This window comes from Phascolarctos cinereus, unplaced genomic scaffold (assembly GCF_003287225.1).
Source record: "Phascolarctos cinereus isolate Bilbo 61053 unplaced genomic scaffold, phaCin_HiC Scaffold_9;HRSCAF=440, whole genome shotgun sequence".
NCBI classification, from domain to species: domain Eukaryota; kingdom Metazoa; phylum Chordata; class Mammalia; order Diprotodontia; family Phascolarctidae; genus Phascolarctos; species Phascolarctos cinereus.
In genome coordinates this window covers 22999898-23014761 of record NW_027556402.1, presented here as the reverse complement: position 1 = coordinate 23014761, position 14864 = coordinate 22999898, and the positions used below count along the sequence as shown (strand labels likewise).

At 41.7% G+C, this 14864-nt stretch overlaps 1 protein-coding gene across 1 annotated transcript in view; it reads right to left on the bottom strand.

The window, feature by feature from the left end:
• Nucleotides 1-14864, bottom strand: part of FRAS1 (Fraser extracellular matrix complex subunit 1) — a 479438-nt gene that overhangs the window by 7441 nt on the left and 457133 nt on the right. The window contains 6 exon segments of the mRNA XM_020988371.2: nucleotides 2360-2565; nucleotides 3939-4105; nucleotides 6330-6446; nucleotides 8848-9007; nucleotides 10573-10680; nucleotides 12611-12761. Of these exon segments, the coding sequence (XP_020844030.1) occupies nucleotides 2360-2565; nucleotides 3939-4105; nucleotides 6330-6446; nucleotides 8848-9007; nucleotides 10573-10680; nucleotides 12611-12761 (909 nt within the window).

The following is a 14864-nucleotide window of genomic DNA, read 5'->3' as shown; positions in this document are numbered from 1 at the left end:
GCTTTATCTTTTTAAAAATAAACTGTTTTGATGTTTTAACACGATGTTTTAATGACTCTAGAAATTTCCCCTCTGCCTCCTCCACTGAGCCTTACCCTTCTTTATTGAAAAAAAAAATGGAGCAAAGAACCTGACTAGAAGTTATCTTTTCCTTTCTTAATGTCACCACCCCATCTTCTTTTTCCAATTTAGTAGGAATCGGAGTAATGGGCTTGCCTAGTGACATCTGCCAACACAGGATAACTGAGGCAAGGAGATGAGACATAAACAGGAATGGCTAGAAAAACTGGGAGTAGATTTGCCAAAATAGCAGATTTGTGGTAGGTGAGACACCCAGAATTCAGTCCTTTTTATTTACCCTCTTCCCTAAAGCACTGCTCAGGAACACCCAAGCTCTAATCCTAAACACACACACCACATACATACTACATATGGGCACATGTCTATATCTCTACATAGATATACACACATGCACATTCAAGCACATTTATTCTCACGCATGCACACATATAAATCTGACGAATAAGCTCCCTAGCTGTTCAGTGACTTGTTTATCATAGTCTTAAAAACCACGTACAATCCTGTAAAAATCTAAGCCGACGAGCCTCTCAGGCACCCATATCAGTGGCTTCTGACAATCCTCACTCTTCTGCTCGCCAAAATTGTTTTTATTCCTGTCTTTGAATATTGTTTTTGAGAATGTCCTACCTCTCCTTGACCAACTTCCCTGAGTGAATTTTAGCCTACCTTTAGCCACCTTTCCTTTCAAATTAGGTCTCCCCAAATGTAGGGCAGATGATACCAGAATGCCTTGCTTTTCTCTCATATTGTGGATGATAAAACGTAGTGGTCACGTCCCCTCAAGAATCCCAACAACCACTTCCTCCTTATTGATGGAGTACACCCAGAATAGAATTTGTTCTTATTGCTTCCTCCACTGTTTGAAGGATAAATTTATCATTTATGCAAATCAAAAAGTTACTAGCTATTTTGCCTTGGGGAGAAAGAAGGTTCTAGCAAATGTCCAATAATCAAAGTCTTCCAACAGTATTAGATTATGCTTCCATGCTCGACTCGTGACTTTTTTTTAAGACTCCTCATTGATTTCCTCTTTCTGTCTAGGTGGTCTTTAGTATAATCCCATGATAACACTACCTTTCTGCCTTTGATGATCTTTACATATTCTTCACCATGCTTTCCCTGCCTCACCTCTACCACACCTCACTCCCAATTACTTCCTTTCCTCAAATTAATATATTCTTAATATAGAATGCTATTGTATTCCCTACCCTTTTATGTCTTTGAATAAGATGTGAGCCACAAGAGCCATTTTCCAGGCACAGGCCTCATATCACTAAATCTATTCAAGTAAAATTTCTTTTCTTGCCTTAGGATTTCAAGTTCAGCTTCTTGCTAACCATATTTTTCAATTTGTGTGTGTGTATACACACACACACACACACACACATATAAACATACACACATACACACACATATACATACACATATACACACACACATAATACACATACACACACATATATATAGCCACACGTGTATACATACACACATATGCACACATGCATATCTGGTGTTGTTGTCAATGGCTCCTTTCTATAATTTTGTCTGCTAGGAATTTTTTAATGTCTCTACTTCTTTCTGCCCATACTACAGTTACCCTACAATGATGGGCAGTTTTTTCCTTCCTCTTTCCTTTTCAGTTTAAATTTATATTTTGAGACTCTGGAGAAATGCATACTTGAAAGTCCTTGTTAGGTACTTTCTGTTCCTGGGTCAGGAGACCATCATCTCTATATTTTAAATAGCAGTTAAGAAATCCAAGTTCTATAGTCAGACACCATCTTCTTTTTTTTTTTTAGGCAGTTAGGGTTAAGTGACTTGCCCAGGGTCACACAGCTAGAAAAGCGTCAAGTGTTTGGTCTGAGGCTGGATTTGAGCTTGGGTCCTCCTCACTCCTAGGCTGGTGCTCTATCCACTGCACCACCTAGCTGCCCCCAGATACCATCTTCTTAACCAGCCCCAGGGCCCTTTTGCCATAACTGCCCCTGTCTTGGGGTTAGGCTTTGTACCATGGACATACAACATTTGCCTGGTGAATATGGACATTCATTTCTAGGGGAGAGACTTTATATTTCTCTCAGGTCAAACTCAACAGAGGGAACTTTTACCATCACTCATGGACACTATTTCTGTGTTACCAATAGTTCATATTTTACCTTACTGAAAGAGAAGGTAAAAGTGAATTCAGCTGGATAAAAAAGAAAAAGAAATAAAAAAAAAGCTTAGGAAATGGACCAAGCCAGAAATTTCATCTCCTGGCCTCCAATAATTTTCATACCAGCAACAGGAATCTGTGTTTTAAGTGCTTATTAGGCTGAATACATCCATATTGTGGCCCTTCATTGTAGATTGTCCCAGTGGGGTCAAAGAAAGGCACATAGCCATCCTTGCCGGTACAGAGGTAGACTTTCTCCAGCTGCAGTTTGTAAGCTGAGTTCAGGTTCTGCTCCGGATTCCAAAGTACACGGCCATAGAGGATCTGACCTATAAAGATGGGGAGGCAGCAACAAGGTCAAGATTTGCGTTTAGGAGAGGAAAAAAAAGGAGGGAGGAGGTTGAGGCAGATACGATAGAGTGATTTTAGATATTTGCACCATAGCGTATTGGATTTCTTTTAATGTTTTCACATGCTTTATCTCATTGGTTTTAAAACCACTGAAGACGTAGAAAGGAGACAGGCAGGCATTATTATTATTTCTCTAAGGCATTGAGAAATGGACTGATTTGTCTGAATTTACTCAATGAGTTAATGGCAAAGGCTGGCAGGTCTTACTGCTAATCACTGCCAAGGGCTGTACCAGGTGCACTACCTTGGGCTGAATCCACAGAAAGGAAGAACATCTGGCCAAAACCTAAACCTACAAAAGTGAGAGGTGTCTGAATTTGGAAGGTGACTGAGACAAACCATCCAATCCAGCGGTTCTCAGAGTTTGGTCCATGCATCCACTGGAGTCCCTAAGACTCTTTCAAGGGGTCCAAGAGAGTCAAACTATTCTCAGGATAATAGATGCTATTCGTCTATTAAAATACTCCTCCCCTTTCTAACTTCATGTCTCTGTGTGGGCCAGATTTTCCTTGCATGCTTCCACCAAAACAACATATCATGACAGAATGAATAAAGAAGCAGATCTGAGAATCTAGCTGTCTTTCATTAAGCCAGAAATTAAAGAGATTTGCAAAAGTATATAAAACAATGTCATTCTTCACACTAAATATTTTTGTTTTGGGAAATATGGTTATTTTTCATAAAAAAGTTTTATCTTAACATGCAATATATTTGTTATTGTTATATTATTGTTATATTATTATTTATATAATATATTGTTATATATATTATTATATTGCTATATTACTAATGGTATTACTAATACAAGTTGTACTACTAATAATATTGTTATATATTATGGTTTAAATGAATTAATGAATATCTTAAAATTTAGCAGTATTACCTCTTAATGTTAAATATCAATAGGTATGACCCACGTAAACAAAAGCTCTTTGCGGGTACTCAACTATTTTTAAGAGTGCAAAGGGGTCCTGAGACCAAAAATTTTGACAACCACTGTCCTTGTTCAATCCCCTCATTTTGAAAATGAGCAAACCACAGAAGTTGAGTAACCTATGAGAAGTCATAAAGGCTTTAGAGAAGGGTGGGATTTGAATCCAGGTCATCTGACTCCAGAATCAATGTTTTTTCCGCTATCCTAAGCCTCTTTAGCCTCTGTACAACCACACTTTAGGGAATTTATGCTGAGGAAGTCAAAGCGAAAGCTCACATGAAGAGAGGTCTGCCTTGTTTTTCTGCCTTCCCCCCCCCCCCGCCATGAGATCCAGGTATAGCTGTAGGATAGGCTTACCCTTTGAAAAAGCCCCTTTGTAATCCATTTCTGCCAGTGACATATCAGATGTGCTGGGGTCCATCAGGAACACTTTCTCATTGTTGCACAGCTGAAACTCGGTGTTGAGTGAATAGACAACCGGCACCGGGCGGTTAGTCTGCTGGAATGCAATGGGGATCAGAAACCTAAAGGAAGGAGAGGAAGGAGAGAAATGAGAGCTCCGTGAAGGCGTGGACCACGTTTCATACAATTCTGTCTTGGAGGACCAAGACAGTGGGTGGTCTGGAGATGAGGCCATCCAAAGACTGGGAGAAGGAGCTAGGGGCAGGAGTCGTTTATCCTTTGTTCTCAAAGAGGACCACGACATCAGGGAGGTGATGCCATGACATGCAATTAAATTGGATTTAAGTGAGGGCTGTGCAAGGTCACTGGCCTCACTTTCTCCTCTGGAGCCATCTGGGTCCTGTAGCAAGATACAGATCGAGACAGAAGACTTATGGGTGAGGGGAAGGGAATAAGCACTTATTAAGTGCCTACAGTATACCAGGCACTATGCTTTACAAACGTTATCTCATTTCATCATCATGTCAACCCTGTAATGTAGATGCTATTATCATCCCCTTTTTACATTTGAGGGAACTAAAGCAGATAGAGGTTAAGTGACTTGCCTAGGGTCACATAGCTAAAAATCTAAGGTTGGATTTGAACTCGGGTGTTCTGGACTCCAGGTCCAGTGAATACCTGATAACTAACTAGCTGACAACTGCCTTAAAGTTGTTGAAAGGCTATAACATAAAAGAAGACTTACTTGGCTTGGTCCCAGAGATAAGGTAGAAGGCATCTAGACGCAGATTTCAGCTCAACAGAAGGACAATTTTCCTAACCATCGTTGGATCGGTGGATCCAACAGTGAATTAATACAGAAACATTCCTGGTCATTAAAGGTCTTCAACCAGAGGTTAGATAGCCAGGCTATTGAGCCTTTCTTCCCATGGAGGAGATAAATGGTGCTATTCAATAACTGGTATGAGTCCTGAGGCAGAATTGACTTGGATGAGGACTGGAAGGTGAGTACCTCAAACAGGCCTCACTACTCAATAGCCAAACCTGTCCCTAGGATTCCATCAACCCCTGCCTTGACCATTAGGCAGGATCAGGGAGGAACCCATTTTTTGACCTGCTGCCCTATTTGACCCTGCTCCAAACAAACTTTTTCCTTAGGCATTAACAATCAAATCAACACTCCCATAATTACCATGAAAGGTATGACAAGCTACTTACAGCTCCATTAAGAAGCCCTGGGATTCTGAGTTATTAGCTATCTTCAACACTTCTTAAACTTCTTAAATCCCATATGGGGTCTTGACCCACAGTTTAAGAAGCGCTGAAGGGATCGTGAGTGGAAAAAAATTAAGAAGCCCTGACTTAAGTCAAAAGTCCCTTCCCTGGACAGGTAAGAGAATTTCAGAATTCTTGGGCATGGAGGTAGTACATTTCTAAGTGATGGCTCGATCAAGGGTATGACCATCTTTGTGTGTGACTGAGGGGAGGTGGAGAAACTGAGCAGTTAGAATGCTTGAAGGAGAAATGCTGAAACCCCCTATTATGAGGAAAGGCATCAGGGAGAAGAATAAGATTATAATCCAGGTATTGAAGTCACTGAGGAAAGAAAGGGAGGTCTGCAGACCAGAAGTGTCAAACACACAGCCCACAAGTCATGTGTGGCCCACGACACTCCTGACTATGGCCTAGACAAGCTTAAAGTGTAATTGGGAAACATTTAACAAAACAAATGAAAATACAGTAAAACACAGATAATGTTAACATGTGGTTTTCCAAGTCAACATGTGGCCTGCCGAGATCTTTAATTAAGGCTTAGTGGCCCCCGTTTCTATCTGAATTTGACACCACTGCTACAGATAATAGTGACCAGGATTTTGATTGGGTGGAAAGCATGGATTATATGGCCCTCAAAGGAGGAGAGTTTACTGAGTGATAGTGAAAATCACTGGTGATCTCTATTTTCCATCCATCTTTAAGTCTCAGCTATATATTACTGTGGTCTACTGTCCCTTCAAACTTTTCCATCCTTGACTCAAAACTTTCCAATTCTTCTTTTCTCAGGTCCTAGAGATTTGTTTGTGAGAGCATGGGAACAACACACTGTTTGAAACCAAAGACTTCTGGATTCCTTTCCAAGCCTGGAACCTTAATTAATTAATAAATGAATAAAATAAATTAATCAGCATTCTTCTACTGTGATACCTGAATGACAGATATCAAATTCACTCCTTCCTCCTACAGACATTCTCTCTGCAGTCCCACCCCCACGCTTAGATGGCCTGCACCTCCAGGTCTTGACAGTCATGTTCCTGGCTGCCAAAGAATCAGGCCAATGCATTCTCCCACCTTTCTGGAGCATGTGCTGTGCAGGGCAGTGGCTTGTCTCCCAGGTCAATCCATGGCTGGGTGGGCTGCACGGTACAAGGGATTAAGTAGATCGTGTACTCCCCTGAGTAGTCCTTCCTGGAAATGGAAAGAGGAAGCCAGAGTTGATACAAGAGAGGTGGACCTCACTGAATAAAGAGCTGTGTCTAAAGAACTTAAGCACAGCAAATTCTGTGGAACAGAGGCTATCATTTTAACATTCAGGCCATGGCTCAAAGATGTGAAAATAATGCTTCTTCCACTTATTTGAGCTTTTGCCATAACAGATGAGAAAATAAAATTGTTTAAAATTTGAGAGCAAAGGAAAAGCATACACACAACACAAATTATGGCCAATTTTTGGTTCTTGGTGAAAATTCCCTCATAATCCCTATTTTGTGTTTCTTATTGACTGAGAACACACTAACAGAGGATCCATGGATTGAGACAGCTTATATTTACCAAGCCAAATCTATAAAAACAACGGCATAGAAGAAATAGGTGTGGCCACGCCATTACTAATTCCCCGTGTTTGGGGCAAGTTTTCTCTGCCCTCACTACTGGGGGCGGGGAGGAAATATTGAGGCTCATCATATATCAATGGGCTATCCTGCAACACTCCCCACCCTACAGAAATGAAAACAAAATTTCCGTTAACTTCTCTGGTGTACCTGCCCCTAGGGGACCCTGCCGGCTGGAACCACTGCCTTCTGCATCTTCAAGGTACCTCATTACACCACTTCCTAATGGGATACAATAAAAACTTCCACCTATGGTCTATTAGTCAAAAATCAACCATCCATTTAGTCAATACCAATAAGATTTCTTAGAGACCTGGGCAGCCTGCCTGGGTCAGCAGGCCAGGCCATAGAACTGGACATACCTTCTGCTCATAAATGTCAAGAAATACAGGGAGATATACATTTGCCGAAAGTGTCACTGTTGTTGGGGAGACAGCAGAGAGTCCAAATGAGAAGGATTTCCCTATGGAGCAACATTTGCTATTGAGTTTTTAACCTTTTTGTGTGTCATAGACCTCTTTGGTGGTCTGGTGAAGTCTATAAACCCCTTTTCACAAGGATGTTTTTAAATGCATAAAATATATAGGATTAGAAGGGAAACCGAGTTATATTGACATGGAATCCTATGGTTGGAAGGGACCTAGAGTAGGAGTTTGCCCCCTTCCCTTCCTTGACACAGATGAAAATCTGAGCTATTTAGAACATATGGCTTCCCTCCCATCCACTCACTCCTAATTCCTTTATTGCATATTTATTTTCTATTTACTTTTCCACATACAGGTTGTTTACTTCCAGCAGAAGGTAAAGCCCCTGAGAGCACAGTGCCTGACACATAACAGGTACTTAACACATCCCTGTGGAGCCTCATTAAACACTACAGTACTCTAAATGGGATTCTGGTCAAGTCAACAAGCAGTTGGCGCCAGTTTGTTCGTCAGTAAACATTTATTAAGTACTTACTGTGTACTAAGCACTGGTGATACAGAGGCCAAAAAAAAAAAAAGGAAAGAAAAGAAAAGAAAAGAAAAGAAAAAGAAAAAAAGAAAAAAAGCCCAGCTCCCAAGGATCTCACAATCTAACAGGGAGACAACATGCAAACTGCTAGGTTGTTGTTCTTCAGTTGTGTCCAACTCTTTGTGACCCCATTTGAGATTTTCTTGGCAAAGATACTGGACTTTGCCATTAATCCTTCTCTACCTCATTTTACAGATAATGAAAGTTAGGCAAATAGGGTTAAGTGACTTGCCCAGGGTCACAAAGCTAGTAAGTGTTTGAGGCCAGATTTGAACTCAGAAAGACAGAAGACTCCAGGCCTGGCACTCCATCCGCTGCACCACCTAGCTGCCCACACACACACACACAAAATAAATTAGAGATAATCAATAGAGGGAAAACGCCATCAGTAAGATGAATAGAGATAGGCATCGTGTAAAAGGTGGGATCTAAACTAGACTTGAAAGAAGCCAGGGAAGCCAGGAAGCAGATATGAAGAGGGAGAGAATTATGAGACAGGCTGGGAAGGGCATGGAGTCCGGAGATGGGAGAGTCACGTGAGGACCAATAAGGAGGCCAGTGTTCCTGCATCACAGAGTACTTGGGGAGAGTGCGCTGAAAGGAAATGAGAAAGGTAGAGGGGGACACGAAACATAATTTATTCCTTGCAAGTGACTTAATTTGCTGTTGCTACTCTTTGTGCCACCATTTTGGGTTTTCTTGCCAAAGATACTGGAGTGGTTGGCCATTTCCTTCTCCAGCTTATTTTACAGATAAGGAAACTGAGGCAAACAGGGTTAAATAATTTACCCAGAGTCACACTGTGAATAAGTTTCTGAGGCTAGATTTGAACTCAAGAAAATGAGTCTTCCCTGACTCCAGGTAAGGCACTCTATCCATTGCGCCACCTTACCCAGATTCTCTCCTTTGCTCAAAATCTCCTGTTGGCGACCACCTCACCCATGGAAAATCAGAAACCTACTCACCTGTTATAAGAACTAGTCGCTCTCCAGAGCTGATAAGGTGAGTCAAAAGTCTGGGCGCTCCACAGAAGCTGTAGATCAAACTCAATTCCTCCTAGGTGGTCTGGAGTCATTATAAAAGACTTCACATCTGGGAGGGTGTGGTGCTCCATGACAAAGTATCCTGTGCCAAGAAGGGGGAAAAAACACTTGCTGTATTATTGTAGTGTCTCAGTAAGAAATACACTTTATGTCATAATATACATAAGGAGCTATGCTAGGCCCCAGAAATTTATGGTAGTTGTGCAACCGTGTATTACTGCAAAACACATATTATTTGCAGAATTTCGACTGTTCCTCATTCTAGATGGAAAAGTGTGACATCTCACACCAGCCCCTCACCCTACAAATACTTACAGTGATCATAATTCTCTTTATATGCACAAATAACATGAATGTGCTCCACAGAGATACTGAGATTGACAGTAACCATTTCTATGCAAAACTGAGCTCCAAAACTTAGCCAACACATCCCTAGGAAAAAAGGGGGCTGAAATATATTGATTTTGATTTGTTTATGATTTGCCAATGTGTTGATATTGATCAATAGATCGATATATGTTGATTTAAAATATATTGACTGACATTGATTCTGGCAGCCAATTTTCTTAATTATAATGTCTTAGGGGGCTCCTATTTCCGTTCCTGAACTTTGTGGCAACAGTCATAGCTCTGTGCCCATTATTTGCAATATATGGGTGGCTGGCCACTACCATTTCTGTCACAGAGTCTAATGAGTTTAAGGAACATACGGGCAGGAGTTTCATTTCAGATGTAAGTAACCATTAATCCTCACAGCCTTGAAGCCAATGGTCAGGCCATTAAAGATGTACAGACTGTTAAGCCGGCCCTGAAGCTGATCGCCACCCAGTAATACCTGCCTGATTCCTCACCCTGGAACATGCCAATCTGTGTTTGAGCACAGGCATTAGGCCTGCTGAATTTCAGATGTTCAGCATCTCACAGAACTGTCTTTGTCATCTCCATCCCTGTGTGAAAACGTGAGATCGACCAGACTATTCCCTGAACACTGATCGTTTGTCCATTTGTCCTTTCCTTATATTTCAAGAGGTACCACTGACTACAGAGTTGGAGTGGGCACCCTAACAGACATCACATCTCCTCTAGGACAGCGTCATATTGGTTCTTCAGTTTCGTTCTCTATGCTCCACCCCTGCCCCTCAATCTCTGTACCCACAAAAGTAAGAAGACAGCAAGTGATCTCTTGACACCACACTCACAAGCCCAGTATCAGAAGGCACTGTCAAATCCACAAATGTAACACAGAGACAACATCACAAAAGACTACTGCCTTGTTATGAAGATCAACTGGGGCGGGGTGGGGGGGTGAGTGCTAAGGCGTGCGTTCATATTCTCATTCTATGCGGGTTCCCACGCTTGCAGGCAACACCGATTTGGGGGGTTGGGTTAGCTTTTACTTGTGCAACAATATCGGACTCCCGGGTTGAAGGTTGACTCGCTCCTTGCCAATTTCATATTGGTTGAAATATCAACATAATATAGGCTTTGACTCTCAGAAAGGTCAAAGCCGCTTATCAATTCCATTCAGGATCATTCACAGCTTCACATGTAACCTGCATATAGCCTCAGGCTCAGTAAGACCATTTCAAATGAAAGAGAATGATGGACAGGACAAAAACCTCCACGCTAAGACACAACAGATACTACCTCTGAATTTGGCATGGGTCTTGAACTCGATGACCAGACGGCCATCCTCTCGAATGTAGATCCTTATTATCTGAAGCCTTGCCGAGAGCACGCTTTCTGTCTGAATTCCTAGCGAGGTAAATGATACAAAACAATCAAAGTCAGGGGATAGAAGGAAATAAATGAAAACACTGGCCTATGTTAGCTTTTTCCCAAGGGACACATCTAAATTATGAAAGGCTTAAGAGACAAGGACTACATTTAAATCAACTATAATATATTGTACCTACACAGACTGTGCAGTCCATCCAGAGGTGAGCTCTAAGTTAACCTTTTATTATGGTCCAGGTGAAGGCTGCTGTCACTAATTATTGTTCCATTCCATATTTAACAAAATAAATGACCACAGCTAGACACACCGTACAGTGACCCCCAACATCATGATGTCATTTTGATCTTCAAGCATGAAAGAAAAACAACTTGGTGTGTCCTCAGAAATCCACTCTTTTTGTTTTGTTGTGGGGTTAAGTGACTTGCCCAGGGTCACACAGCTAGGAAGTGGCCAAGTGTTTGGTCTGATCCAGATTTGAACTCAGATCCTCCTGACTTCAGGGCCAGTGCTCTATCCACTGTGCCACCTAGTTGCCCCTAGAAATCCACTCTTGTTAATATACTTCATGGTCCCCTTACTACTTAGGAAGAGCCTTCAACCCATCCCACAGTCTAAAACATCTGATTCTCTATTATAACCCAGAGTACGGTAACGATTCATTTTTATAAATTTATACATTTTTTTAAAAAAATTATGAATTTTTAAACTTTTACTTTATTTTATTTCCCTCAATAGCAATCCCTGAGGAGTTAGTAGAAACCTGATGGACAAATGCAGTACTCAGACTACCAGAGATTCAAAGGGAAGCTTGTGAAAGCGTAGTCATGTATGAGCAATAGAACATTATTAAGCCACGGCCTAATGTGGGTGAGTTGAATCATCATGGTACATGAAAGCTTTAATAACTGAATCACTGGGGAAAGAAAAGGAGCGTTAAAATAGGAAAATTCCAGGTAAAATTCCGGTGAAACATCCTTAGGTGAGTTCTATTAAAATGAAGTATAGTCAGCCTTGAGTGAAACCCTACTTTGATGACTCAGTATAATAGGAAAGGGGACCTAGATGTATGAAGGCTGCCTGGGCAGAGTATAAGCTCCCACAGGGTGCTACTGACCTAGAAAGGGTTTAAGTACTAGCCCAGAGCCCAGAGACAGACTGTATGCCTCTGTCTGAGGACCTACTTAGCTAAACCGAGGGGCTCATTCCCAAAAGACTCACTACTAGGAAATGAATTTGTTCAGCCACGGCAACTCATGCAGATAATCTAAGGTGTAGAAAGGCAGCAACCTATACATGTACAGATGACACCCCAGCATCCCTGAAATTAGTGTAATTAGAGGAAATGGAAGTCCAATGCTAACGCTATCAAACGGAGGCAGAGACCAGCACCCACCAGCCCCTGATGCTCTGAGGGATGTGAATCCCCGAGTGTGAGAACAGAAGAAAACAATGCTCTCTGGGACTCTTTGGCTGGGTGGGCCAGACTTCTGAGCCGTTTTTCAATTTTGAGATGTCTCTTGATTTCTGAAGGCCATTCTCCTGCGCAAGCATCATGCTTGGTCTTCATTTGTCAACCCAGTGAGGATGGATATCTTCCCATCCAGAATGTATAAAGCCTTTGCATCTGTGTGCAGGGAGATCACGTACACCATGATGGGTGGGTTAGGACTTTCCGCACGGTATCCTATAGCATTAGTGGCAACTGCTTTCCTGTATAGCTAGCTTCCCCTGGCATCTGACAAATGGGGATATTCTACTTTTTCACAGCCCAGATGGATATGTACTTTGTCTATGCATCTAGTGTACAGAAACATGGGATTACTGCTTGGACAATGCAGAAAGTGTATTGAAGAGAAGGATTTGGCCATTGTTAAAGACTGTTGGGTAAAGTCTCATTAGCACCCCTTTGCTAAGGAAAAGAAGGTAGTAGGAGAGAAATGTGGGTACCCGTTCTCCAGAGAACAGTGTCATAGAAGAAAGAGAACTCCATTTCTGTGTGGTGATCGAGGGAGGCCCAGCCTCTGGGCGCTGTCACGTAGATGTACGACACGTAGAGGGGAACATGGACTGTCAGGAATGACTGAGCAGAGTCTCTCACCTGCCAAACAAAAGACAGAAGACGTGGTTTTGGGGCAGCTATTGAGGGCAAGGGAAGGGAGGAGGAGAAACAGAAGCGTAAATTCGCATCCACGGGGCACAACTAAGTTACCGCGTGCTTTGTAAATGATTTCACCTTTAATAGGTTTCTGGGGTTTGTTTGTTTTTTACCCAAATGGCCAAAAGTTTCAAGCAAGAAAGATGCACTGAGTTACCTACTACCTGTTTGACCTTCGGCAAGTCACTTAATCAATATCAATCAGTCAACATTTATTAAGCACCTATTATACACCGGTCACTGTGCTAAGATCTTTGGGGCTCAGCTCTGTGTTTATAAAATGGGGGAGTTACTTGTGATGAGGTCTAGAGATCTTTCTAGGTTTGTATCCTAAAGATCTGTGTTTAAGCTACTTCCCAATGGCTAGGTTAAGTCATACTAATCCTTCCTCCCAAATCACCCTGTAGTTAACTTGTATACACTTTTATGAAGGTATATGCGTGTACATACATATATATGTATTGTGGTATCTACTCCACAGTAGGTCAGTTCCTTGTAGGCAAAGGACAGTTTTATTCTTCCTCTCTATCCCCAGTGCCTAGCATAGTGTCAGACACTAACAAATGACTGTTAGTCGATTTTAATAATAATAATAATAATGACAGTAGTTAACATATAGCACTTACTATGTGTGAGGCACTGTGTTACGCACTTCACAATTATCTCATTTGAGCTTTGCAACAATCCCGGGAGGCAAGTGATGCTATTATCCCCATGTTACAGATGAAGAAACTGAGGCAAGCACAAGTTAAGTGACTTGGCCAGGGTCACACATCTAGTAAGGGTCTGAAGCAGGGTCCAAACTCAGGCTTTCTTTATAGGGCCATGGGAATCCGAGTTGGAAAGGATTTAGGATTTAGACTGAAACCATGTCCAATGACCTCATTTTTACAGATGAGGAAGCGTAGGAACATAATGTGATTTTAACACAGGTTCTCTGAGTCCAAATCCTTTATACTAGACCACTTTTGCTAACAGCCAGAAAGAACGAATGTCCTTACAAATACGATTCAGAAAACACGTTTCGATACAAAACACGGGACATCACGTACACGCCCGAATCTGAATGCCGTATGTGGGTGGAGTATTGTCATTTCCTCCTCTAGGACGAGATGTTTTACATACCCCACCTAAGAAATTTTCCAAGAAAGTGCTCGCTGAAGTGTGGAGATAAAATGTTATATAATTTATCTTCTTATGCCATACATTTGGGTCAATTTTCCACTTTATTCAAGGCAAAAAGATTCCCTAATTAAGAAGTGCCCCATTGGAAAAATTTAATGGAAAAGAAAATCCTCCATCCCCTCCAGAGACCTCAATGAACAGGATATATTGTGTCAAATGTTATCACTCGATTTTTTGGCAAGGTGTTATTATATACTAATATGTCAACAGCTTTCAGATTCTCTCGTGGCTCAAATTAGAAACGCTGAACATTCAGACCTCACAGAGGCACTTCAAGGGAAGATTTATATGCCTGTTCAGTGCTTAAACCAATAAAAGGCAGAGAGAATGAGTCCCCTGTCCCGAGACGCCTTTCACAACATCCCAGGTTGCCTGGAATTTAAGATTCTAGTGTAAAGCGTCTCCCCAGCCTCTCCTGACTCTATATTAACTCCAAGATCTGGTTCAGAATTACTCATTCGGCGTTCCTTGCACAGGCTTCAGCCTGCCTCAAGAGCCTAGTTAAGTGTTTTCCTTTCCTTCCTTCCTTCCTTCCAGTAACTCACTTAGCACCAATTTCTGTGTGTCTAACACAACCCCATGATGACTGTCCCAAGAGGCTTAGTGGCTCTCTACTCTACCTAACTGGCAAAACTATCCCGTCCAGCAGGTCTCTCTTCATAAATTCTCTAAATTTGTTATTGCTTGGGTTAACTTTGGGTCAATTTGATCGGTTACCTCTATCTTTTTTTTTCTTTAATATGCCTTGAATAGCTTTGTGGGGTCCTTGGTGCTGGTTTATAGAGTGGGGAAACTCTAAGAAGGATTGGTCTTTATCCTTGAGGGCCTAGGAACACATGATGTCCATCCAAAGAACATGAA